The sequence below is a fragment of the Pezoporus occidentalis genome, unplaced genomic scaffold (genome assembly GCF_034315485.1).
Source record: "Pezoporus occidentalis ecotype Australia unplaced genomic scaffold, CSIRO_AGI_Poc_V1 ctg63, whole genome shotgun sequence".
NCBI classification, from domain to species: Eukaryota; Metazoa; Chordata; class Aves; order Psittaciformes; family Psittacidae; genus Pezoporus; species Pezoporus occidentalis.
The window spans coordinates 5,497,176-5,521,961 of record NW_026915977.1 but is presented as its reverse complement, the minus strand read 5'-3'; the positions used below and the strand labels follow the sequence as shown (position 1 = coordinate 5,521,961).

The following is a 24,786-nucleotide window of genomic DNA, read 5'->3' as shown; positions in this document are numbered from 1 at the left end:
GAGAGAAGGCTTCTCTCTGGAGTAGTGCTCAGGTCAGCAATCATGAATGAGGGCTCCAGCAAAGTCCTAGAGTGCTGTCTACAAACACTACATTATACTGTAGTGAGCACTTCCTTATTTTGGGAGTAGAGGGAATATGCTGACCTTTGCATGTTTGGAACCTTTGTCATCATGAGATGTGCTAAAGAGATGATTTTTCAAGGTGCTGCTAGAGTTTCCAATGGGCAGAGGTAAAAACAAACTACATGTTTGTTGCTTTTGAACTGAAGTTTGCTTTTAATTAACCACAGCACCAAAAGGCTATGCTGTCTATTAAAGGCTTGAAGATCATGTGTATCAGTTACTTTTGCTTTGGGGCAAGAGATGCAGGTACCACTGCAGATCCCAGCATTGCTCCAGTTATATGCCTCCTAATGAAGTCAAAAGAAATAAAATCTTGGTCTTGTTCACTTTTAGGGTCCAGTGGGTCCCCCTGGGCCACCAGGTCCAAAAGTAAGTACCTACCTGCCTTTTCTACTCCTGATCATTGGCTTTTTTAACAATGCTGTAGGCATAGATGGTGCTGCTGTTGTTTTATTGCTTGCTCATCATTGGTGGTTTTCTCTCCTAGGGTAACATGGGATTAGGCTTTCAAGGAGAGAAAGGAGAAAAGGTAGGTGAATTTGTTCTGTTATGGGAAGAGCATGAACTAATACTCTAGTGTTGGTCCTTTAGAAAGTGGGTAGGTTCTAGCATTTTCTTCTTTTTCTTTTCTTCTCTTTGAGTGATTAACAGTCCAAATACCAGAGAGTCTTGCTGGTTCCTTACGTGTTGGTACACCACAAAATGATGGGAGCTTGTTTCTGGATGAAGAGAGGAAGGGGGAAAATGTCATTTCAGTTCAATATTTTCATGGTTATGGAGAAGTGATGTCCTTTGATATCTTGAATCTCTGTCTTTCCATTTCTTTGGACCCTCACCTCTTGTATTGAATTATTCTACTGACTTCATTATTTTTGGCTTTCAGAATATTCTTTGGGTCAACTGATGTATAATTTATAGTCTGAGTATCCTAAATGGTGTCCTGCAGACTTGTGTGAGAATTTACACTGGCATAATGGGCTTCTCCAAGTTCTCAATCTGGGGCTTAATTCACTTTACATTCTACATCTCTAATTGTTTATTGTTTTCTTTTCTTTCATATTCGTCCCCAGAGTTTTTTTGGAATGTTTTCCTCTTCACTTTAATTTTCAGTCTGATCTTATGGCTTCCATGACCAAAGTCTGTGCTAACATTCGGAAGCACAGATATTAAATATGTGGGTATAATTAGAGTGGCTTTTTCTGATTCAAATCAAACATGTTCTACCTACGTTAATAGTTTTCCCTTTTGCCAACAGGGTGATGTAGGGCTGCCTGGCCCACCAGGTCCCCCACCATCCACTGGAATACTGGAATTCATGGGATTTCCAAAAGGGAAGCAAGGAGAAAAGGTCTGTAAATGCAATTTGCAAACCCTCCCCCTCCCCATGCTTCTTCATTCAAGGCTGAATGAAGTTAGTAGACAGTGAGGGCTGTTATATTTCTAAATCAAAATTATTTTCTGTACCAATTTAATCTGCTAGGTGGCTATTGGATAAAAATATTCTTGGCTCAGAGCATTGCAGACCACTGGAGAATGCATACCTCTCAGATGGAGAAATCTGGAAGCTATTTTAAGAGTATCATTATTAATACTAAAACAAAACGAACTATTTTGTTTCTGTTGGACCTGTAAAATTGTGTCAACTGAAGCAAAAATCCTAAATCCATTCAGCAAAACAAATGGAAAGCTTCAGCTTTGTCATGATGTTCGCTACTGAAATAATCCGCTTTCTCTCCTTTACTTTGTTATCCTGGCATTTAGAGAGATACATATTTTTAGCTCATCAGTGTTTTTTATAGAAGCTGTATAGATCTTGAGTTAAACATCCTTTACATGCATGAAATTTAGGTATACTGAATTAATGGGGGGCCTATACGGACTGGTTTGGAGCCCAGTCTGAGCTTGCCTAAACCCCTGCCTAAGTCATGAGAGATACTGTCTTGCTTGGTGGAGTTGCATTAGTGTGAGGTGGTATTTAAACAAATGCCATTCCTTTTGGCTCACTCTTGAATTTGTAGGCAGGACTGTGGAGACATGATTTTATCTTATCCTGTGTTATTTTGTTGGTTTTCATCAAGTATCATGTACGTCCCAATTCCCTAGATGACATTATGAAATGCTTCTAGTTTGACTTCTAGCAGCGGAGGGCAGTAGAACAACTCCCAAGTAGAGGTCTCTAAAGCCATGAGATGTAGTAACAGAGAACTTGTTCCATGCACCAGCACTGTGCTGAGGGACGCTATATCTGACACATGATGACACAAGTCAAGTATACTTGCTGAGAAATAAATTACAAGGCCTTACTTTAGGAGTCAGGAGCATGATGGAGGACTGGGGAAAGGCACAGTGATTTATTGTGTTTACCTCTTCCCCTTGTCAGGGTGAGCCAGGCCCCCAAGGATTCCCTGGAGAGAAAGGATTGCCTGGCATCCCGGTAAGACAGAGGAGAGTTTTTGATACCTGCCTAATGTGATTTAGGTGGTACACCACCCTGTGAATAGCTTACAGGGTCTCTACAGGAGTTTCTAGGCACCAGAATACATTGAAAATCTGATAAAAACGTCCACAAGACTTTTTGAAGAGTGTAACTGCAATCTGATCGTTTTCTATCCTGGAGATACAAAGAAGATAACGTCCTACTACTGAAAGAAGATAATGTTGTCCTACTACAGACGTTACAAAGCAACTGTTATTTCAAGTGCATGTAATTTGCAGTTTAGAGACCTGCAAGTAGACGTACCCTTTACATGGCCACTTGATGGCAGTGTTTGTTGATGAGCTAGACATATTTAAAACAAAAATTAGTCTTTTAATTATGTCTAAACATATTCTTGTTATTTTACTTTAAAGCTGTGAAGCACATGTGGGTCTTTCTGTCTAGATATATATCCAGATTTAAAATGGGCTGTTTAACATTAGTGCTCGTAAACTTAGCAATGTGTAGTGTCTTCTCTGTATGAATCAAGAACAACAGTTTATCCCTGGATTCCAGAGTTATTTCCCAGCTTATAACCTTTTGTAAACACAGGTTATTTGATCAGTTTAGGGAATAAATATTTTGTGGAACTTCTGTCTAATAAGATAAATTGTTTGCCAGTTCCTTCAATGTACAGATGTTTTTAGTAGGACGTGCAAGAGAAAACTGTACATGAAGCACAGTTTATTAGCCTTTCTGGAAAGGTGCCATTATCTGCATGTTTAGCTTTATGCATCACAAGAGGCCCGTTTTAGCTGGTGGGGTTGAACATACGCGTGAATTTAACCATAGCTATAAGATATTTCAAGATTGAAGCCTGAAAATTGCTTAACTACTGTAACTCTCCCTGAAATTAAATCCTGGTGTTCTCTCTCTGGGTTTGATATTTCTTGCTGACTTGGAAAAACACCAAAGGTTTTCAATTGTTGAGTGTGAAAATGCTTGGTTTGTGGCATTCGTAGGCTTTAGAAATGGAAAAGAGTGCTCTGAGCAGTCCCTTGAGCTGCTGCTGTTAAGAAATGAGATTTGAAATAATTTCTAAATCTAGCATATAATACAGAGTAGCAGTGGGCAGAACTTTGCTGTTTATAGCATGGGGTTACTTGCATTTGCTGCTGAGAGATCTGCCATGGTTTAAGTGGATAGCAGTCATGGGAATGAAGAAGATAATGTACTGCACATACTGCCGATTTGGTTGGTACAGGTTTTCTTTCTGGACCAAAAGAGTCCCAGCAGAAACAGTCTTTCCCCCTTGTCTCTCTGTTAATAGATGGGTTTGTGCCTCATTTAGTTGTAGGGCTGTGCCATTCAATTCCAAATATATCTCAGATTTAACATTGATATTTTTCCCCAGGGCTTTGGAGGTACTGGAGAAAAAGGAGAAAAAGGTGTGCCTGGCTTACCAGGTGGCAGGGTAGGTAATTCTGCAAAGTCCTTAAATGCTTGTTCTCCAACACATGAAATGGGCCTTTCATCAGCAGAACAATTCCCAAAGCATGTAGGAGTCTCAGACATAGGACTCTATCCCATAGTAGTCAGGGCCATACAACAACAGAACCAGGAGGTCCAAATGAAGATAATAAAGGGGCCTTGCGGAGGTTTTAGGAAGCTCTTAACCAGTACCAGATCAGCCATGAGAGAACACAGCTATATGTGGGAGAAATGGGCAAGCTGGCAATAGATGTTGGTCTAACCAGTCTCTGGGAGTTAACAGCATGATCAGTCCCATGCCAGTCATAGAATCTTCAAAGCACCACGACCCTGCAGAGATGGGCTTATACACAACAGGAAGACCAAGGCACTTTGTTCTGTATGTGTAGAGTAAATTGTCAAGTTACAAAGTCTTGATTGTTTCTTGTGGCTTTATAAGTGCAGACTTCCTAGAAGGTTGGGACTCCATGACTTACTTACCTGGAGCTGCTGGTTAGAAAGACAATGGCTGAAGAAGAGAAGCCTTTTTGTATCAGTTATTCTGCTGAATTCTCTCAATTATGATTGTTAGTATTTGGAAAATATTGTATGGAAAGTCAGTGGTAGCTTCTCCTTTTGAAAGTTTTACCTTTGCATTCTTTGGTGCTGAGATATTTGGAGCCTGATACAATAAGACCAGATTGAGATGGAGCTTCTGAGAGTTAATCTTTTTTTGCTGTTCCCAGGGTCTTTTAGGACTGGATGGATCCGATGGGATTCCAGGGAGAAAGGTGAAATTTCTTTTATTTTTTTACCATACTTGAAGAAGCCACCCAGGTGCTTAAGACCTACTGACTTCCTTATGTAGTGGCTTCAAGTTCTCTGACAGGTTAATGCATCTGCCTTATTAAACTAGTGAGAGCTAAGTCGAAGGTCCATGTAAAACTCTGTATCCCTTTAACTGTTGAGTTATCCCTGGATGTCTAGAGGACCACCTCCACAGACTGGAAATTGTAATTCCCTCCTGGAATAATCCAGGTTCCTCAGCAATACTGTGTATAGACTGTATTGGGGCCTACAGCTGTCTGAGACTTCTGAATCACAGGCAAGCTCTAAAGTTAAGGTTCTCTGCTCCAGAGCTCTTGGAATATCCCATTTTGCCTGCAGTGGCAGTGTGATATGCAGTCCGTATTGGGCCAGGTTGAGTATGTCACCCAACAGAGAACAGTGTATCACTTCTGTGTAATTTCTGGTCACACAACCAGAAGGGGAATTTTGGTGTCCCTGAGAATGCTGCCAGGAAATGAAGAGCTGGATCTCCCTGTGTCACTTTAAATGCTTTGATTGGAGGGGAATATTGTGGAAGGGAAAGTGTGGGCGACAAGGAAAATAATGTTCTAGACTCCTCACTCCACAAGCGTTCCCACAGTTGTGTGAGAACTCCAAGGTCTCCTGATTTGGACCTCTTCATGCCTGCTCACCAGTTCTCACCATCTTTGCAGCACAAGGAGACTTAAAGGAGATCCTGTATTTTGTGAGTGTTGACAAATCAGTTTTCTGTTTAATTCTTCTGCAGATGTTTGGTAGGACAATGAACTAGGTTTGTGATTCAAGTCCAGGTGCTGCAGATGTCTCAGCTAACGAATACTGCCGTCTTATTGTCTCACTGTGTAATAATGTTCCCCTGTGTGACTTCCCAGGGTCATCCAGGTATTCCAGGCTATCCAGGACTGGATGGAGTTGAAGGCATGAAGGTACCTTCTCGCATGGAAATACTGGATTTCCATTTCTGTGCTATATATAGGCAATGTGTAGCAGACATTTGCTGGGTATCTCACAGTGTGGGCAGTCAGACATCTGGAAACTGAGTGGGAAATGGTTGGATAGTAGTTTGTTGTGGAAAACACTTAACTGCTACCAAGATTTGTATATGTTGGCATACATGTGAAATGCTAGTACTGAAGGCCTTTTTTTTGTGCAGAGCACATGGAAGTAGTAGTAATACAGGCTTATGGGCTGAAGAATATTACTGGAAGAAGCAACAACATGTACACTGCCTGATGTTTATATTATAAATCTGATGGCAGGTTGGACAATGATCAGTGATTCGGACAGATTTTGCACTTGCTATTTCAAAGAGGATTCAATACTGTTAGAGGAAGGAATGCCTTCAGATAGTTGGATAGCAGCAAACACTTTCTCTGAAGCAGTCCTCAGTTTCATCTGACAGGAAGTAGGTCAGTCAGGACAGCAGATGGTGGTTAAGAGCAGAACAAAGTATATTCTTCACCAAGACAAAGAGTAATAGTTAGTCAGGGAATGACTACAGACATTGCTACCATAATACAGTCTGTTTCTGGACAAGCAGTCTTCCCCTCTATCATCCATCTGAATGCAGCGTGAATCTGTTTTCTTCTACAGGGTGAATTAGGTGACACCGGTCCCCCAGGCCCTCCTATTGTTATTGACAGGGAAGGTTTAGTCATTTCAGGTACATGTTTCCATTTTGTTTTGCAACTCCTCTAAAGCCCTTTTTCTGACTCAGCTTTCCCTCTTACCACTTTCCCAAGGGTCTGACTCATTCCTTTTACTTTTTCTTTCATTTCTGTGTTGTTGGTATACACATACCATTGTCCCATGTTTATAGCTTCAGAATTTGCAATAAAACTTTCATCCCCACACTGCAGAATGATATATTTCAAGGCAGGACAAAACTTAGTGCCTAGGAGGCTGACTGTGAGAGCACAGAGAAGTGCTGTGTAGTTACCTGTGGGTTTACTCACACTTGCAAAGCCCTGTAGCTACAGGCGAGGGATGAAATGGCAGGTGATAAGGTGTCATTGGTTGCTCGAGGTTGACTCAGGAGATCAGTCTTGTTCAGAAACATCCTGAATGACCAAGCAGCCTTTTTTCCATCTGGATTTGCCTATCCCACCTTGCCCTTGTAGTCATCATTGCGCTTGTAGTAAGCGTGGGTAAAGCCCTTCCCAAATCTTCATTCGCAAAGCCAAGCCATCAATCAATGAAAAATGGGTTCCTTGTGTAGCGTAGAAATAGGTATTCTGAATGTCATTCTGCTTCTATTTGTCATACAATGTGGTAAGGATATTGTTGAGAAAATGAGCTTAAATAACACCGGAGCTGAATGAGACCTGGATGGGAACAGCCTCTGAAGCTATAAAGGTAAGGGGACAAATTGTATGATCTCTCCTATTCTTCCTCCTTCACTTGCAGTCAAGTTTGAAACAACCTCTAACAGGTCAGAAGGAATTCTCCCATTGTTAACGTTGACTAACAGGCAACTGCTAACAGCTTTACAGCCTTTGCTGTCTATGAGATCAGTAGTTGACCGAACAGTCTTTCAGCAGAAATTCTCATGAGATTTTCCTTCTTGTTTTCTGTATTTGTCTAATAGGTGCCCAGGGTGACCCTGGAAACCCAGGAATACCTGGTCCTCCAGGAGATGAAGGGATCAGTGGATTACCAGGCTTTCCAGGAGCTCCAGGGTTTCCAGGCTTGGAAAGAGGTAAAGCAGCTGCTGACAGTGCCCTTAGCAGGCTGTTTTCTGTGTTTGTTGCTGAGAAGACTCTGGGTAGTGACCTGGAGATGGTGAAGGTATTGGTGGAGCAAGCCTCTCCCTGCTTCTTCAGCTGCCTGATTTGCAGACTGCTCCAAATGTCTTGAGACGTAGCAGGCAGGAATATACACAGGGAAACCAAGTGGAATGGAAGCAGAATTAGTCCCACAATAATTACAGCCCAAGTAAGGCTTCAGGTGTGAACACGTGATATAGCAGCACACAGAGGAGGTTGATTCTTTGATTTCCATTTCAAATTAGTTGATTGGCAGAACCTTTCCTATATTTTAAATAACAGCAAATGTTTTTGAAATATATTTTTAATGACTTTTCATATTTGCAATTTGCCTAGGAAAAAAATGCTGTAGGTGGAACCCGTTTGTCCCATCGAAGGTTTCATGTGAAAGTTCCTGTTTCACTTGAATGTCATCTGTGAGCTCCTTGCCTGCAATGATCCAGAGACTAGGTGTTATGCAGGATATTATCTCACTCAAAGATTAATAAAATTCAGTCTTATATAGTTCATTGTCTGACTGATCAGTGGGACTTAAATGCAGCCCTGTGAAGATTTTCCAGTTGATGCCTCTGATTAGGGAGTTTTCCTTTGTGTGCAGTTATAAATTGTTCTGTGCCAACATGAATGCCGTTCAGGGCACAGCAGTTACTCGTTAAATACTAGAATGTGTTTGCTGATGGAGAGCTGATCGTTGTGTCATTGTTATCTAGATGGAATGGGTCCTGGAGGGTCTCCAGGAATTCCAGGTGTGAAGGGTGAAGTGGGAGAACCAGGAAGAGCAACGATTGGATTACCAGGCACTCCTGGCAGAGGTGGTTTACCAGGTCTGCCGGGAGCACCAGGATTGCCCGGATCACCACGTATGTGTATTTTATTGTCTATTTTCCTGCTGGATTCAGAGTGAAACAGGACAATAATTTATAAAGTTATTTATTTGCCAGTGAGGATTATTCATCTGTAAATCTCAAATGTTTGATTGACACCTTACTGTGATCGTAACTCACAACTTTAAATATATGTATCAGCAGCCACCCCTCTGAGGTAAGAAAATACAGCTGATTATTGTCTGGGGGAGCGTTTCCTGAGAGACCAGGGCACAAGGCTGTGTGGGCACAAGTTATGACACAGAGGACATTGAAGGTCTGCAGTACTTTCCTACTGGCTTAGATAAAGAGTAGACCATGATCTTATGAGCACCTAGGGTATATGTCTAGTCTTGTGAGTAGGTTATTTGGGTACCAGGAGTCAGGTAGGATGCCTGAAGAGACAGTTTTCAGGCCTAAGGAAATGTGTTTTCATTTTTTACATGTTTTATGATTGGATTAATTATGCATAGATTTGTTTTCCTCAGAAGCTGAGTATTACATTAAAAGGGTTGATTTTACACAAACCTTGTGTTTTACCCTCTGGCATAAGCTGAATTGAAACAACCAGTTCTATTTTTGAGAGCCAGCCTTTCAAAATTGGGCATACTCCCAGACAGAGCCAACGAGCATGGTCTGAAATGATTTTCTGTGGAGAAGAAATAAATGCTCTCTTATCAATAACTGTTTGCTAGTCAAATACAGCTTGTTTTTCTGCAGAGTCTGTAAAGCTCTTGTAGCTGGTTTTAGCTGATGGTTGCAGTTTGTTTCATGGAACATCAGATGGGTGCTGGTCAGCACTCCATCTTACTGTTGTCACTGAGGGGAAGGGTTTTCCCACCCTGTAGTTTTAGATTGTTAGATCAATTTCCACTGCTGTTTCTGTGAGCTCATGTTTCATTCTATTCAGCATATAAACAGATGTAGAAAATAATGCTACAGCTACAAAGTGAGGAACAGGGCCCTTAACCTTTTTGCCATTTAGTCTCTTTCCTGAGCTGCAGCAACTTAATGCTTAAAGGGTAGTAGCCCTGGGGATGGCTCTGCCATGCCAGAAGCAGCAGAGACATTGCTCACGTGTGATAGCTTCTGTGCCAGCAAAAAGGGCAATAGCCAGTGATCACAATCACCAGTATGTCCCCTCAGCTTCTATCCATATGAGTCTCACTGTCTCCCAGAGCTGTAAAGGCACATCTGCATGAACTGAGTCTTTTGCTTTTCTTTATGCAACCTATTCACAGTTTGGTGAGTTCTTCAGCCAACTGTTATTCTTTAAAGTGCAGTGAAGGAGGAGTAAAGGAATGAAACTTGCATCCACATTTTTTGCTTTTCTGCATGAGACGCTGTAAGCAAACACAGGGCAAAGGACTGCAGCTTGTGATACCAACCAGGTTCCAGCTCCTCATCTAACTTCCGCAGTTGCAGTTTGATCTGGTGCCATTTCTGTTGGTTGCATAACTGAAATTGTGAGTAATGAATGAGCTGGAAATCCAGCCTTCTCATGGCTTTTGCTTGCCTTCTTTTTACATATAGGCCCTTCATTCCCCCCTGACACGATCCTGGATGGAAGGACTGGGGCCCCGGGGGAACCTGGACAAAGAGGGCTACCAGGAGCTTTGGGTCCAAAAGGGTATAAAGGTAATTGACTCGTGTTTTGGAAGGAGCCTTTTAGCAGTCACTGGGCCTCAGAAAGGTATTTACATGTGGCTAATATCCTAAGGGATGAGGTGGAAGTGTCTTTATGACAAATCACAGGAGGCTGAGATGGATTAAAAGAGCCAACAGCCTTTACAATTTAGAGTTGTGCCCAGCACTCCCAGCAAAAATCTATTTCCTACTTCCTACTCTGCTCAGGCAAATGGCAGATAAACATACCCAGAAAATTAGCCAAGTAAGTTGTACTTTAAAGTCATAAGATGTAATGAGACTTGGAAATAAAATCTTGTTCACTGCTTTTTGCTGTATAGGCTGGAAGTGACAGAGAAACTTAATTTTATTCTCCCCTGTCCTAAAAATGATGAGACTTTGGGTCCCAGCATGTGACAGAACCAGTGGCAAAAGCCATGATGATGCAGATAGCGCTGTGCTTTGTGATTGTTTGGATCCAGTTACAATTCAGGGAAACACAAATGCATCCAGATGAAGGTTATTGTAACCTACTGGGAGTGGGAGTATGGATTTGCTTTCTTTAACATACAACCTTTTTAAAAACATGCAAGACTTCTGTCCTAAAACTCTCCTAAACCCATCAGTTTAGGAGACTGATGGGTTTAGGAGAGTCTAAACCTTTGGGAAGAGGTAAAAAAAGTGCTGAAGTTGATGCTGTAAATGTTGATTTGATGGTAGGCATTGCATAGAAATTAACCTGGACAAAACCTGGGCTCCATTTGCCTGACACATCACCTGAGCAGAGTACGCACAAAATCAAATCATATGAGAATGGCTTTGTCCTAATGGAATGAAATACTGCTTTTGGAGCTCTTGCAACTGAAAAGGAGTTTTATTCAAATGAAACTGAATTTGGGGTGTTCACTGTATTTTCCAGGAGAGCCAGGTGATTGTGCTTGTGATGGAGGAGTTACAAGAACTGGTCTCAAAGGCATCTCAGGTCCACCAGGTCCATCAGGAAGCCCTGGTTTGCCAGGGGCTAAAGGCATTGGTGGAGACCCAGGCAGTGTGGGTGCACCAGGACTGCGAGGCCCTCCGGTAAGGCAGGAAGAGTTTATATTGTTGGTCATGAATTGGAGGAGGAAAAGTGCCCCTGCGCAATTGCAGGTGTTGATTGTAGTTAAAGCAGAACACAGTTTTTAGCATAATTTCTTGTTTGGATCTTTAAAAAAGAAAAAGGACAAACCAGAACTGATCTGTGAAAAGAAACTGAAAGGAGAGAAATTCTCACCTGTAAAAAATGGGAGAAAAAGCTGTTCTTAAGTTCTGAGAACTGTGTGTTTAGCAGTCAAGAGAAAAGCAGTAACCGTTATTCACCTCAGGGCTTCTTGGCTAATAGACATACATGGATTAGACCCAGGGTCTTCCTAAATAAGGGCTGGCTGGGGAAGCAGATCTACAACTGCCTGGAGAGAAGACCTGGAAAATCAAGTGGTGGGATCTTTCCACATTATTGCTCATAGCTGTAAAAACTGTGGCCTAGATGCAGTCTTCTTCTCAACTGCTGTATGCTATGTGTGTTAGTGAGAGTTGAGCTGTGGTTTTATGAAACGGCACCCATAACAAACAGGATTTTCCAAAGTGCTGAGCATTGCTCACTGGCAGTGTTTACTTTGAAAATCATAGTCCATAAAGATACCAGTCTTTTGTCTTCGGAGTATCCTTATCAACATCAGTAAATGCAGCACACCAAGTTACAGGAAAGAAGACTCAGTGCTTTCTCTGCACGTTCATATTCCTGTTGGTTTATCTTTTGGTCTGTAGGCTTCAGCTGGTCAGCAAGGTCTTCCAGGCCTTAAGGGAGAAAAAGGGGACTCGACCTATGCAACAGGCAGAGGTGCTCCTGGGGACCGCGGTGCAACAGCACCCAGAGGACCTTCAGGCATCCCAGGAACCCCTGGCAGGGATGGACTTCCAGGCTTGCCAGGCCCACCAGGCCCTCCAGTAAGTTCACACTGATTTAGCAGCAGTGCTTCAGAATTCACATAAGGATCAGAGACAATAGAAAAGGCCTGATTAGCCTGTGGTAAGTCTCCAAATACATAAAAAGCTCACAGTCCCTGTGCACAGATTTGTCTTGGTCAGGATTAATAATTGGCATTCATTATGCCTTTGGCTGCCCACTCAAAAGATAAACTTCCAGTACTGGAGTAGACCCTAGTGCTGGTTTATGTTGTGTCCTAAAAAATGAATGAAACTGTAGGTGTAATTCTGAGTCAAATCTTGGAATAAAAAAATCATACCAGAATCTTTCTTGTTAAAAAGAAATTAAATGTCTTTCAGAATATGTAATATTTATATTTTGGCAAAACCAATATAAAATATTATATTTAATAGTCACTGAGTTTTCCTGCATTTTGAAATAATGATGGATAATGTACAGTGGCTTCCATGTACCTTCCCAGGCCCATCTGAACCTTGCACAGAACCAGCTAAACTCCAGTTAAAATGATAGCTGTGGTATCCTTTTGCATCTCTTTGACTTTCAGCTGTCATTGTCTTTGCTGCGCACAGGGTGATGGTGGGCTAGGTTTCCCAGGTGAAAAAGGACTGCCAGGATTACCAGGCTCCAAGGGGCATCGTGGAGAAATTGGTTCTCCTGGTGTTGGATATCCAGGTGCCAGTGGACTCCGTGGGCCACCAGGTGACCCAGGGGTGGATGGGCTTCCAGGACAAGCAGGTCTTCCAGGCCCTCCAGGTAGGTGTTGCTGGGTCTGCTCTTAATTTGGAGAGGTGCAAAGCTGCTACAAGTCAAATGGCACTTGGCTTACTGCTGTGCTTGTACCCAGGCCAGAAGATTGTGTTAAAGATTTCTCTTTAAATTAATTGAAACTGGTTTGTGAGCTCCCCAGACCTCACACAGCAGTCACAGCTTTCTCAAGTTGTCATGCTCAAGAGGACACAGATAATAAGCAACAAATACTGAAATGGTACTCAAATACTCGGTGTTGGATGGAGCTACCCACTGCCTACTGCTGGAGCACCATTTAGCACTAACAGCACAACCTACTTCCTAGGTACAACTGGTGACTCCCTGGTGTCTGAGACTTGGGGAGCATTGTTCAGAACTGCTGTAATAGTTCAGTTCAGAACTATTCAGTTCAGAGCTATTCAGTTCAGAACTATTACTGAAATAGGAAGAGCTCCAGATTTCTTTAAACTGTAGCACACTGTATGTATGAACAGGCATTGGGGAATGAAACATTGTCAGGATAAGCCGGGCTGGGGGGAGTTCAGTTATGACTGAAGCTGATTGCTTCCTGAGGCACTACAGCTTGCTCAGTTGGTACGTCATTCCATGTACCTAAAGCATACCATAATGACAAGTGATAAGTAAATACAGGTTTGATAAGGTTTTGTTTTCATTCTCAAAGTGATTTACATTTGATTTACAAAATCAAATGTCTAAACATTAATGGGAAATGTTTTCCTAACAAAATTACTACAGAGACCAAGACCTAATGTCTTGATTCCATGTCAGCCATTTAAATGTAATTTAAGATAAACAGTATTTTTTTTTCTTTGCTGCTGCTGGTTTTCAGTGTATTTTCCATTCTATGTATACTTTGGCTTCTAGATTCATAATTCTCTCAGTATCAATAGTGCAGAATCAGTAATATATTTGCAAGCATAATATTGTTGCATTGGTTTCTGGGCTGGTAAACTGATGTTCTGAATTCAGAAACCTTGGCAGTAAGACCGTGGCAGTATGAGGAGTTGGTGGAGGGAATTTAAACCCAGAGAGTGAGGCCAGAATAGCACTGGGAAGGTTGCACAGACATGCTGGGTGGCGTGTTACCTCACATCAGTGTCATGCTGGGTTGTTGTTAGGATGGGGTGAGGAGACAGCTAGTATTAATGTCCCCCTGGAACAGTCTGCATAAGCTTTTTTTTCAGGTCACATGCTAAATGCTAAAGGCTTTACTAATTCATAGCTATGAATGCATACATCTTTGTTTGGTAAATTGCCTCCTACAAAATCCACCTAAATTAAAACTGCGTTATAAGATAAATAAAAGTAAAATGCTCTATGCGTGATATGAACTCTAGATATTCTGAGAAGCACATCAGAAGCCAGCTTATTATGAATGCTACATCAAAGCTTTGCTAGCACTGAATGGTCCTTTGTAGAAGAGTATCTATAGTCAAAGGATGTGGGAAAGTGTGACTAAGTCATTAGCCAGTTCAGTTTGCACCTCCATAGAAATGTGTAAGAAAACTTGTGAATGCATCATTCCCTCCATACTACGAAATAATTTGCATACATTAAAAGACCCTTTGATGTAGTAAGTTTCATCTAATATTAAAGAAATGTGTGTGGGTTGAAGAAATAATCATTTCTTATACTGCTCAGACTGAAAGGCCTTATCATGAAAATGAGGAAAGACACTTAAAAAGAGGCTGTGACCTACTGAAGTTACCATGTCAAAGATACCACTGAGGAATTTTGCTTGAGTTCATGCCACGTGTGTTAAACTGGGGTGAAATAGCCTTGCTTTGGGATGGTCTAACTCAGTATTTTGTAAAAACCCAGACTAATTTTACCTGGTCTTATGAGATTACTTAAAAATGTTGGAATTACCCATATTTTGCTTTTATGTCTGACAGGATTTCTTTGTAATTGTTTCATTTGCTTGGTATTGGGATAGTATTGTGTAAACTGTGGTAAGGGAGGGTATTCAGTAGCTGGGCAACACTCTTTTCCCTGTGTAATTTTAAACTAAGCCTTGCTTACATCGTTTTGCAAAGCACACAAGGAAACAGCCCTATTTGCATTTCAGTTATCCTCACATGAAATATCTGTTGCTCAAGTAATCCATTGTCTCCAATTGGAGATACATGGAGTTGGTGGATGGAGCACTCAGTGGATAAGGATTGGCTGGACTGGAGTTGTAGTCAATGGCTTGATGTCCAAGTGTAGATCAATGACAAGTGGTGTTCCTCGGGTTGATATTGGGACTGGCGCTGATTAACATCTTTGTCAGCAACATGGACAGTGGAACCTAGTGCACTGATTTGTTTGGATTTAGCTAGGAAATAGTTTGACTCAGGGTCTTTGATGAATAAAATTTGTTAATCAACTGAAAACGTTAATCTTTTCTGAACAGAAATGTTTAACTTGTGCTGCTGTGCTGGAAGAAATACTCGCAATGTTGCCTGGTTTAGAGCAGGTGACCTCCTCAGGGCTGAAAGCAGTCACTGTTTGGAGTGCTCGATGAATTAAATTTTGCTTCTCAGTCTGGGAATGGGGCTTGAATAGAAGGATCCTGCAAAGAGAGCTGTAAGGAAATGGGAAACAATGTGTCTGTGATACGTGATTATCTCATCCTTAATCAGCCTTGTGGTTAATGCCAGAGGTGAGTTAGCATATACTGGGCAGCAATGCAGTTAGGCAGGTGCTTCTCTGTGCATATGGAAGTGCTCAGAGTAATGAAAAAACCCACCTCTATTCCCCAGATGTGCTTTCATAGTCATCTTTTGTATGTAATCTCTCTAAATAGCTTTTAAAGTCCTTTAGATTCAGTTTTAGTACATGTATGAGGGTTTAAGGCTAAGCCAGCTGTTACAGCATAGGAGCTAATTCTCTAGTTCTCACACAGACTTCTCTTAAAGTAACTGGAAGCATTTCATGATTCACAGTCTCAGATCAGGTTTTGTGATAATCATTTCTGTGACTCTGGGAATGTGGCTTGAAATTGTCAGTGACCTGCAAGGAGGAATGCTGGAAGTGTTTGAGATCTCGGGTAAATCTGATGTGCTGGCAACTGTAATAATGCCACATAAATTCCATTCTGCTGAAGGGGCATTGCTGGTACAGAGAGGTGGAAGTCTGCAGTTGCTGAGCCTTATCTGCTGCTAATAAACTTCTAAGTCTTGTGGTTATTTCTCAGTCTGACACACTGTGGAAGAAGCAGTTTGAGTACAGTTGTAATAAAACCCGTTGCTATTCCAGCTTCCATGCATGCATCTCTCTGGCCTAAACTTCTTGGGTGACAGGTTTTTTAAACACCCGTCTATATTCCCTAGATACGTATTTTACCTTGCATGTGCCATTCATGTGAAAGTCTTAAGCTCTCTGAGTCCCAGCCCCTACCACAGAGAGGACCAGTTGCTGAGTAGGAGCCGTGGATATCATGCTACAAGTAGTCCACAGCAGTAGCTGCTACCTGTCAGTGGTCATGCAGTAAGCCAGTAAGTAGTAGGGATGAGATTCACCAGGTTCCAAAAAACCTGTTTGAACTGTGAGCACTGTTTGATGTAAGTTCACTCACAGCCACTTCTGATATGTCCTGCAAAAAACATCTGGATCTGAATGTTCCTCTTCCAACAGTCTCTCTGAAAGGGGATGTGTGTAAGGTCAGTGTTTCTTTGTTTCAGGTATCACCTTGCCCTGCATAGTTCCTGGAGCATATGGGCCCCCAGGGACTCCCGGCTTCCCAGGATTGCCAGGTAGGGGACAAGCTGATTGTAAGGCACTGGCTGACTACCAGGAAGCACTTATTCCTCAAGGAAGAAAATACCTGCTAATTAATCTCCTCTGAGTGATAGTTATTCCAGAGAGTTAACTGGCGCAACCATGTTCTTTCCTGTTGTTATTGTTGTTCAGACTGGTTTTAAATCCCGTGGAGGATCATCATGACTGTGCCATTCTTTCCCTTTCTAGTAGCCCCTGAACACAACCCCTCTCCTTCTGTGTGTGTGTAGCAGATGGAACTGCCCTAGCTTTGAGACATTTTATTTAGCTTAAATTGTGTATCCAGTAAGTGTTTTCAGTGCTAGCTTTGCAGGAAAGATTTGATCCTGTTTTCTTGTGCTGTGCATTTGTCTTCCACTGTTTGTTCATTAATATTATTTATTAATATATTTTTACCCTTAGGTCCCAAAGGCATCAAAGGCTTTCCTGGCATTCCCGGCCAACCTGGAGTACATGGGTCAAAAGGACAACCAGGGTCTCCAGGAATAGTAGGCTTGCAAGGGGAACCTGGTAAGAGGGATGTTATTGGAGTTCTTTTTCTTGTCTGATTAATGTGTACAATATTCTGTCAAAAGAGTTGTGTGACCTTCTAGGCCACTCTTCTGCCTGGTACATTCCTAGTGCTCCACTGAGAGTTCCACTGTGCTCCTTCCAAATCCAATCTCTGCAAGCAAATGGTTGCAGCTTGGAAAAAAACCAAAGTAATATTCAAGATACTTGTTACCTGCCTATAGCGTTATTACATTGCTGCTGGAAGGAAAGGGGGCAGGCAGCACAGTTTGTTTCTTCAGGGACCATAGTCATGTGCTATGTTGTAGTTCAGGTTAACTACAAGTTTAATGTAACACTTGTTTAAGCCATGTGGTACTCTGGTAAAGGCACACTGCACACAGTGTTTGGGCTCATTTTAGCTGTGGGAAGTTTGATGATTGTGTAAATCAAGAGCAAGAAGCTGAGGTGGTGAGGGAAGCATCGTAAAGCCCGGCTGCTGTGTATCCATCAGGTTTCTCTGGATATGGCTGAAGAAATCACTTATCCTTTCACTTTATCAAAGGGAGATGGCATCGTAATGAGGCTGCTGATTTCATGGCATAACCCCTGAGCAGCGTGGCACATGCAGACAGCAGTGCAGTTTAGTGTCTGCCCAGTACAGTGAGAGCACTTCCTGTCCTACTGGTTACCAAGGCTGCCAGTGTCTTCTGCTGCACAGAGCCAGAACTTGTCTGGCACAGAGGACAGAGTTAGAAAGCTAGTTAGAAAGTGATGAATAAGTTAGAAAGTGATGAATAAGTTAGAAAGAGATGAATATAACCTCTTTGCAGCTTTTGTGGCTGATAGTGGTAGTGAGATACTGCCTGTCCGTAGCCTGAAATGGCCATCTTCCTCCTTTTTGTCCTTTGTGCCCAATCTGCCATGTAGTGAAACCAAGCCTGTAAAGCTGTTTTAAACGGTTTCATCACTTTCTGTCACCAATTACTGATTCTAATTTGGTACCGAAACATTCTGCAACTTTCCAAACAAGTTTGTCTTGCCCATAAATGTTTAAGCTGTTGAGTTTGGTGTTAGAGATGCAGTGGGAAGCAGATCTTCTGCACTTCTGCTGAGTGACATTTTCTGGTTTTCTCTTTAAGGCTTCCCTGGGCCTCGAGGAGAGCAAGGCCCACAGGGACTTCCAGGGCTGGATGGAACAGATGGTTTCCCTGGGAAAATGGGTGCTTCAGGCTTAGCTGGGACAAAAGGAGCTCCTGGAGATGTGTTTGGTGCTGACAGTGGGGCCCTGGGAGAGCGTGGCCGACCTGGACACCCAGGTGACAAAGGGCTTACAGGTGATCCTGGATTTCCAGGACCAAAAGGTAAACACTGATACTGCATCTGTCTGGGAATATCAAGCCGTTTCCCTATCCGAAAGCTTTCCTCTTTCCTACCTCTCTTTAAGATACTGTGTTTGGTGTCCTCTAATCTGCTCACAGGTGGCAGTTTGCTAGTTTTCTCTTTGAATCTAATGTAACTTAAACGCTTTTATTGAAACTCAGTTTTTAACTAAAAGTGTGAATTTTGTTTTATTTGTTCTGTAACCTCCCACCTCTCTGTTCCCAGGGTTAGATGGCAGACCAGGCCTCCTGGGTATTAAAGGAGAACAGGGTAATCCAGGATACGTGGGTGTCCCCGGATTGCGGGGACCTCCTGGTCCTGGAGGTCCTTTTGGCATTAAGGGAAAACCAGGACCCTTGGGGTCAGTTGGCCTTACAGGAGCACCAGGTATGTAACATCCTCAAATGAAGACAAGTAGCTAAGATGAATGCTGTAATGTTGAGGAAGTGTGGGAGAGATTTGGTATGTGCTAGGAGTGAGCTCCTATCTGGTCAGGGGTAATAGAAGGCAGAACTAGAGCCTTTCGCCTCTTGACTGCTGGACAGCTCCTGCCTAGAAGAGTTGCCCCAAGGCTGTAAGAAGTACAGCAGAAAGGCAGGAGAAAGCATCTTCAATGTCTTCACATTTTGAACATCTCTGCTCTCACATGCTGGCTGCTGTATCACTGACTAATTCTTATTTCCCATTTTCTTGACGATGCACATCTAATGTATGAGGTTGCTTGAAATGTGACTTCTGATAGATTGAAAAATCGTTGGCTTCAGCAGAATAAGCACTTGTCTCCTCTCTCTTTCTCTTTTCTGGGGCAGAAGAAAAAGCTATTTCCCTTCATTTTTAGGGGGGAAAACCCCACCACTTGAGTTCAGCAGTATTGCTCAAGCTGCACTGACTGAAGTGTTTCATGATGACAATATAGGCAAGACTTGAGAACCAAGCAAAGAGGGACCTGGGAATTAGTAGATAATGATCTGTGACATAACTTGTCTGTTCTGACATGCAGAATGACAGTACTGGAGCACAGTGACAGCAAAGGAATGAAAGCAGTCATATGTCATATGAGATGAAAATCATAGAGGTTTAAAGATTATTTAGGTACTGACATTCCATTTGCCTCTCCATTGTTTTACATTTTTGGAGTGTTTGCTATATAGGACATTCCTTCAACTGCTTTTAAAACCTCCCATTGCTAGGATGGTAAACTCTAAATGATGAAGTTTTTTTGCAGCTGTTGTCTCTCTGAATCATTAATTTCTTTTGTACCCTTGTTCTTTCTGTTTACATATTTTGTCTGTTTTTTCCTTCACCATGTTTCTATTCCATTTATCATCAACTCTCCATTTCTGATGTCACACTGTTTGGTTGTGGGTTCTTCACATAGGCTGTCAAGGTGAGAAAATGCAGTGTAGCATAAAAGCTCATGGACTAACAACCTAGCTTTTAAATGCTACAAGAATTGCATTGACTATAGGTGATACCCCTTATTATTGCTAATCAAGCCAGCAGGCAAAGAACCATTGTAGTGAGAATGCTCAGACGGTAACAAAGCCTGAAGCTTATAAGGAAATCTTTAATATGTACAGATTTGAATTGTGTGTGTTTTGTCTTAAATGAAGCAGCCATTTCATCTTCTGCTTGGTTGTAGCTTTAAGCATTTAAGCCCCGAGTATAACAAAGCTCACATATTGGGTGCTAAAGCTGTGAATGCCATTTTCCAGAAGACACCTGATTTTTCCTTCTCTTCCTCCTTTTGGATCTGAGCATTCTGTTTTCAATGGTTTGAGCCTTTCTTCAAAATGATAAACCATTACAAAGCTTCAGCTAGAAACATTCTGAAACACTTAGAGGCAAACCAGTGTGTGTGGTGTTGGTTTTGTGACAGCAAAACCAGAGGCTTGTTCGCTTAGTGAGCAATTTGTTGTTGAGATCTATGCTTCAACTACCAAGGTGGAAAAAAAACTTGTTCAAAAAAGCCTCTCCAACTGATCACCCAGAGGATGGGGCAGGTAGCAGAAGCTGGCATTAGTGATGCTCCCCATTCTGGTTTGGCAGCCTTGATGATAAAGGTAAGACTGGTGAGCTACAGTTTAGGGTCTGGTAAAGGAGACAAAAATGGACACACCATAAGGGGTTTCGCTCTTGCCAGTTGTGTAGTGATGTAGGCAGTAACCCTCTTCCTAGGTATTTTATTGTTAGATGACTAATGCTTTTGCAATTCTAAGCTTTATGCCTTCTAGTAGGCTGCATGTGCCATAAGGTCGATTTGTCATTAAACCAGTGCTGTGTTTAAAGAGATTGAGAAGCTGTCTGCATATTGTCCTCCTGCTTGTCTGAGGTAATCTACTGAGTTCTTTCTTGTTGATTGATTCAGGGCTTCCTGGAATCAAAGGCTTGATGGGGGATGTAGGTCCACAAGGCCCTGCTGGTATGAAAGGCTTCCCAGGTCTTGATGGTGCTCCAGGATCTCCTGGGGAAAGAGGATTCTTAGGGCCACCTGGGCCTTTTGGTCAAGATGGGCGTCCAGGTTTCTCTGGGCCAAAAGGTATGTATTCTGCTATGGAGGTAGTCTGGGATTACTGGGCCCATGGAAAAAATAACCTTGTTAATACTGATTTTAGGCCTAACTTGTCAGAAGAGAATCCCGACTAGTGGTGGAAGGTATTTGTTTTGCTGCTGAGTTATGAATTACAAATGATAGCTTTAATTATCGAATCATGGTCATAAGGAGATCTATCTTAAAGGCCTCAGGCCCTTATGGAAAAAGCATTGTGTAAATCAAGGTAGAAAACCAAGAAATTTGAAGAAGAGACAAGCACTAAACAAAATGTATAGAAGGGAGAGAATGAAGCACAAAGCAAATGGGAAGTACAGCCTTACTGTCTGCATGGTCATTAAGCAGCAATGCAGTAGTTGGCTACATGGAGAATTCGGAGTTGTTTGAGGGGGAGAGCAGTAGGGCTATGTAACTGCATGTTGACTGGAAATCAATTGGGTTTTGGTCTCCAGTGGAAACAGGACCAGGCTCTCGAAGGTGAATGCGAAAGCGCAGGTCAAAAGTACCATCATTTGGAGACCTGTAAGAAGAAGGGGCTGTTACGTGCTTGTGCCATGAAGTTTTACCACCCAGCATTCGGTGGTTGGCCAGCCCCATGCTGCCTTCACCTGCCAGCCAGGTGAGTGTGCAGTGTACCAGAAGAACTAATTTTCCCTTTCCGTTTCTCAACTTCCCTGTGCAGGTGAGAAAGGGTCCTCTGGCCTGCTTGGTTTCCCTGGCATGCCAGGCCTGCCTGGTGTCCCTGGTGTGAATGGGTTTAAAGGAACTCCTGGCACAGCTGGAGGAAAAGGGAGCCCTGGAATTGTAGGACTTCAAGGTCAAAAAGGTGAGAAGCAGGTGGCTGTGCAGAGAGGGACTTAGGAGGCCCTTCCGCCTCCTTCTGTATTTGATGTTTTCTTCTAGATAATGTATTCTTTTTCTCCTGGTGAAGTACTTTGGCCTGGTTGCCGAAGATGCTGAGCACTTACTGGTGAATTCACATCTGGAGACACAGAAGTTCTGGTTTTGTCTGCCAGCTGCTAGTGTTGTACCCTGTCTATGTTGGATTATTTTGCAAGGAGATTTCCTCACTTATTTCTTCAGGTGACAGAGGTGATGTGGGTCCACCTGGTCTTCCAGTCCTTGGGCCTCCAGAACAGGCACTGCAATTCAAAGGGGACAAAGGAGATCCTGGATTAGCTGGACTTGGAGGGTTCCCTGGGCCTAGAGGTATTTCACGTTGCAGTTATTTGCCGGTATTGGTTGTTCAGTAACTGTTTGTTCTCACTGCAGTGTGGTCTGGCTGTTGACAGTGCCTGCAGTAGCACTGTTTTCTGTTCTGCCATTCACATTCTAGCAAGATTTGCCTATGGCAGTTCTGAATTTTGAGAAAACACTTTTGCTTTGAGGCTCTGTTCTGCAAAGCTAATTCCATCCTTCCTCTTCCTTAAGGGGAGCTTTGGGGAACAGGGCGGTTGGCCCAAATATGCTGAAATGTCTGTGTAATGAAATGAAATAAAAGTAAAAGCGTGACCAGCAGGTCGAAGGAGGTGATCCTGCCCCTCTACTCTGCTCTAGTGAGACCTCACTTGGAGCATTGTGTGCAGTTCTGGTGTCCTCAACATAAAAAGGACATGGAACTGTTGGGACAAGTCCAGAGGAGGCCACAAGGATGATCAGGGGCTGGAGCACCTCCTGTATGAAGACAGGCTGAGAAAGTTGGGGCTGTTCAGCCTGGAGAAGAGAAGGCTGCATGGAGACCTCAGAGCAGCCTTCCAGTGTCTGAAGGGGACCTATAGGGATGCTGGAGAGGGACTCTTCACTAGGGGCTGTAGTGATAGGACAAGGGGTAATGGGTTAAGACTTAAACAGGGGAAGTTTAGATTGGATATAAGGAGGAAGTTCTTTACTGTGAGGGTGGTGAGGCAGTGGAATGGGTTGCCCAGGGAGGTTGTGAATGCTCCATCCCTGCCAGTGTTCAAGGCCAGGTTGGATGACGCCTTGGATGAGATGGTTTAGTGTGAGGTGTCCCTGCCCATGGCAGGGGGGTTGGAACTGGATGATCTTAAGGTCCTTTCCAACCCTAACTATTCTATGATTCTAATGAAATGAAGTGACACTCCTTTGTATAAACCAGGTGATAAAGGAATTCCAGGAAGCCGTGGACAGCCTGGTCTCCCTGGTCCAATTGGGTCAGCAAGCAAAGAGAGAGGTCTTCGTGGTGACCTGGGCTTCCCTGGTCCACCTGGGCAGCCTGGGCTGCCAGGACAGAAGGGTACACACGGTATCACTGGATTTCCAGGAATGCCGGGAGAAAGGGTAAATACCTTATTAAGTATCTTCTTCTTCTTCAAGTAGTCTCAGGAAGATCCTGTGTTCTAATTGGTGCTTCCTTACAAAGCTTCCAGATTGTTTCTGTTTGGCTCATACTGTTGAAGGACAATTTGGACATTCTTCCTTCGGCTTTGCAGTCTGTTATCCCACACAACCCAGACTTGGAACGGCAAGAATAAAACGCAAGAGCTAATTTTGGTTGTTTTTTTTTAGGGTTCAGATGGTATCACAGGAGCACTTGGATTCCCAGGACCTATTGGCCTCCCTGGTCCAAAGGGTAAGAAATCTTTCACAGTGTACATGATCATTCTGTACACACAGTGCTAATATTCATGACTGAAATGAATGAGTAGTGTTCTAAAAATGGCTCTCAGTGTTTGACTCTGAAGTTCATGTCCCCTTGTAAGGGGCTTCATTCAGATGAGACCAGTCCCAAGCCTAAATACTTTATGGCCCTTTGAAAGTTTGGCCACAGCACTGTGTGAAGCATGTTGGACAGTATGAGGGGCACCCTTCTCTTCTCCTTGTGTCAAAAGTGTAAAAGACAGGGTGTTGTGGAATTAGCCTGAAATGTTTGTCTTATCAAGCATTTGCATGAGTGAGTTTGCATCCACTGCTGTTTATGAGCATTTTCAAATTCAGGTACATCACTTACTATTATTGCTCCTTGGATCTGAAGTATGGGCAGGGTTTATTTTCATAAATAAGGGTATTGAGCAGCCCTGAAAGCTGCTTCCCAGAGTCAGTTGTGCTCTTTCTCTTCCAGGTGACCAGGGAGAGACTGTTGGCATTCCTGGCATTGCTGGAGCAAAAGGAGAGCGAGGGGACCCGGGGTTCCCAGGTGAAGTAGCTCTTGATTGCTCACTTCAAGAGTGAAAACGTCTAGAGTTTAAACAGGATTTAGCATTGCCCAATTTGGGCATTTTTGTAATCAATGTATTCAAATACTTTAATCCTCTCCTGGAAGCGAGATTTAAGGAGTCTAGAATCCAGGAGGAGTACATAACTGGATTATGATGAACACGTCTGAGAACAGCCCAGTTCCAGTGCTGGGTCCCACTTCACTTCTTGAGGTGGAACTTGTGAGCTTACACTGGTATTTGTCATCCAGGAGTCCAGTCCAGGGCCCAGACCATGGCTGAGCAGACACACGTGCTGCAGCCTCAGCAAAACGTGTTTCTCATTCTCTTCACACCTTCCCCCAGTTTGACTTGTGCTCTACCATGCTGTGTGTTTTTATCCTTTCAGGAGAGAGGGGGAGAGAAGGACCCAAGGGTGAACCAGGCTACCCAGGAAATACTGGGGTGAATGGACCCAAAGGTGGCCCAGGAGATCTTGGCCAAGAAGGACCAGCAGGTATGGGACTTGGCATCTAAGTTCTGCAGTTCGGGGTATGATGGTGGAACAGCAGCACCTTAGCCCTGGTTGGTCTGCCTTAGCCA

The 24,786-nt window shown here is 43.0% G+C and overlaps 1 protein-coding gene across 1 annotated transcript in view; it reads left to right on the top strand.

Moving 5' to 3' along the window:
- The window catches only part of COL4A6 (collagen type IV alpha 6 chain), a 122,335-nt gene that overhangs the window by 87,612 nt on the left and 9,937 nt on the right, over positions 1-24,786 (top strand). Inside the window, exons 11-35 of the mRNA XM_062640162.1 lie at positions 457-492; positions 611-652; positions 1,379-1,471; positions 2,504-2,557; positions 3,954-4,013; positions 4,756-4,800; positions 5,710-5,763; positions 6,431-6,500; positions 7,425-7,535; positions 8,313-8,462; positions 9,999-10,103; positions 11,011-11,171; positions 11,898-12,077; positions 12,648-12,831; positions 16,512-16,583; positions 17,011-17,118; positions 18,240-18,461; positions 18,706-18,867; positions 20,849-21,019; positions 21,714-21,857; positions 22,115-22,240; positions 23,148-23,329; positions 23,558-23,621; positions 24,111-24,185; positions 24,593-24,700. Coding sequence (XP_062496146.1) covers positions 457-492; positions 611-652; positions 1,379-1,471; positions 2,504-2,557; positions 3,954-4,013; positions 4,756-4,800; positions 5,710-5,763; positions 6,431-6,500; positions 7,425-7,535; positions 8,313-8,462; positions 9,999-10,103; positions 11,011-11,171; positions 11,898-12,077; positions 12,648-12,831; positions 16,512-16,583; positions 17,011-17,118; positions 18,240-18,461; positions 18,706-18,867; positions 20,849-21,019; positions 21,714-21,857; positions 22,115-22,240; positions 23,148-23,329; positions 23,558-23,621; positions 24,111-24,185; positions 24,593-24,700 — 2,779 coding nt within the window. The remainder of the gene's footprint in view (positions 1-456; positions 493-610; positions 653-1,378; positions 1,472-2,503; positions 2,558-3,953; positions 4,014-4,755; positions 4,801-5,709; positions 5,764-6,430; positions 6,501-7,424; positions 7,536-8,312; positions 8,463-9,998; positions 10,104-11,010; positions 11,172-11,897; positions 12,078-12,647; positions 12,832-16,511; positions 16,584-17,010; positions 17,119-18,239; positions 18,462-18,705; positions 18,868-20,848; positions 21,020-21,713; positions 21,858-22,114; positions 22,241-23,147; positions 23,330-23,557; positions 23,622-24,110; positions 24,186-24,592; positions 24,701-24,786) is intronic.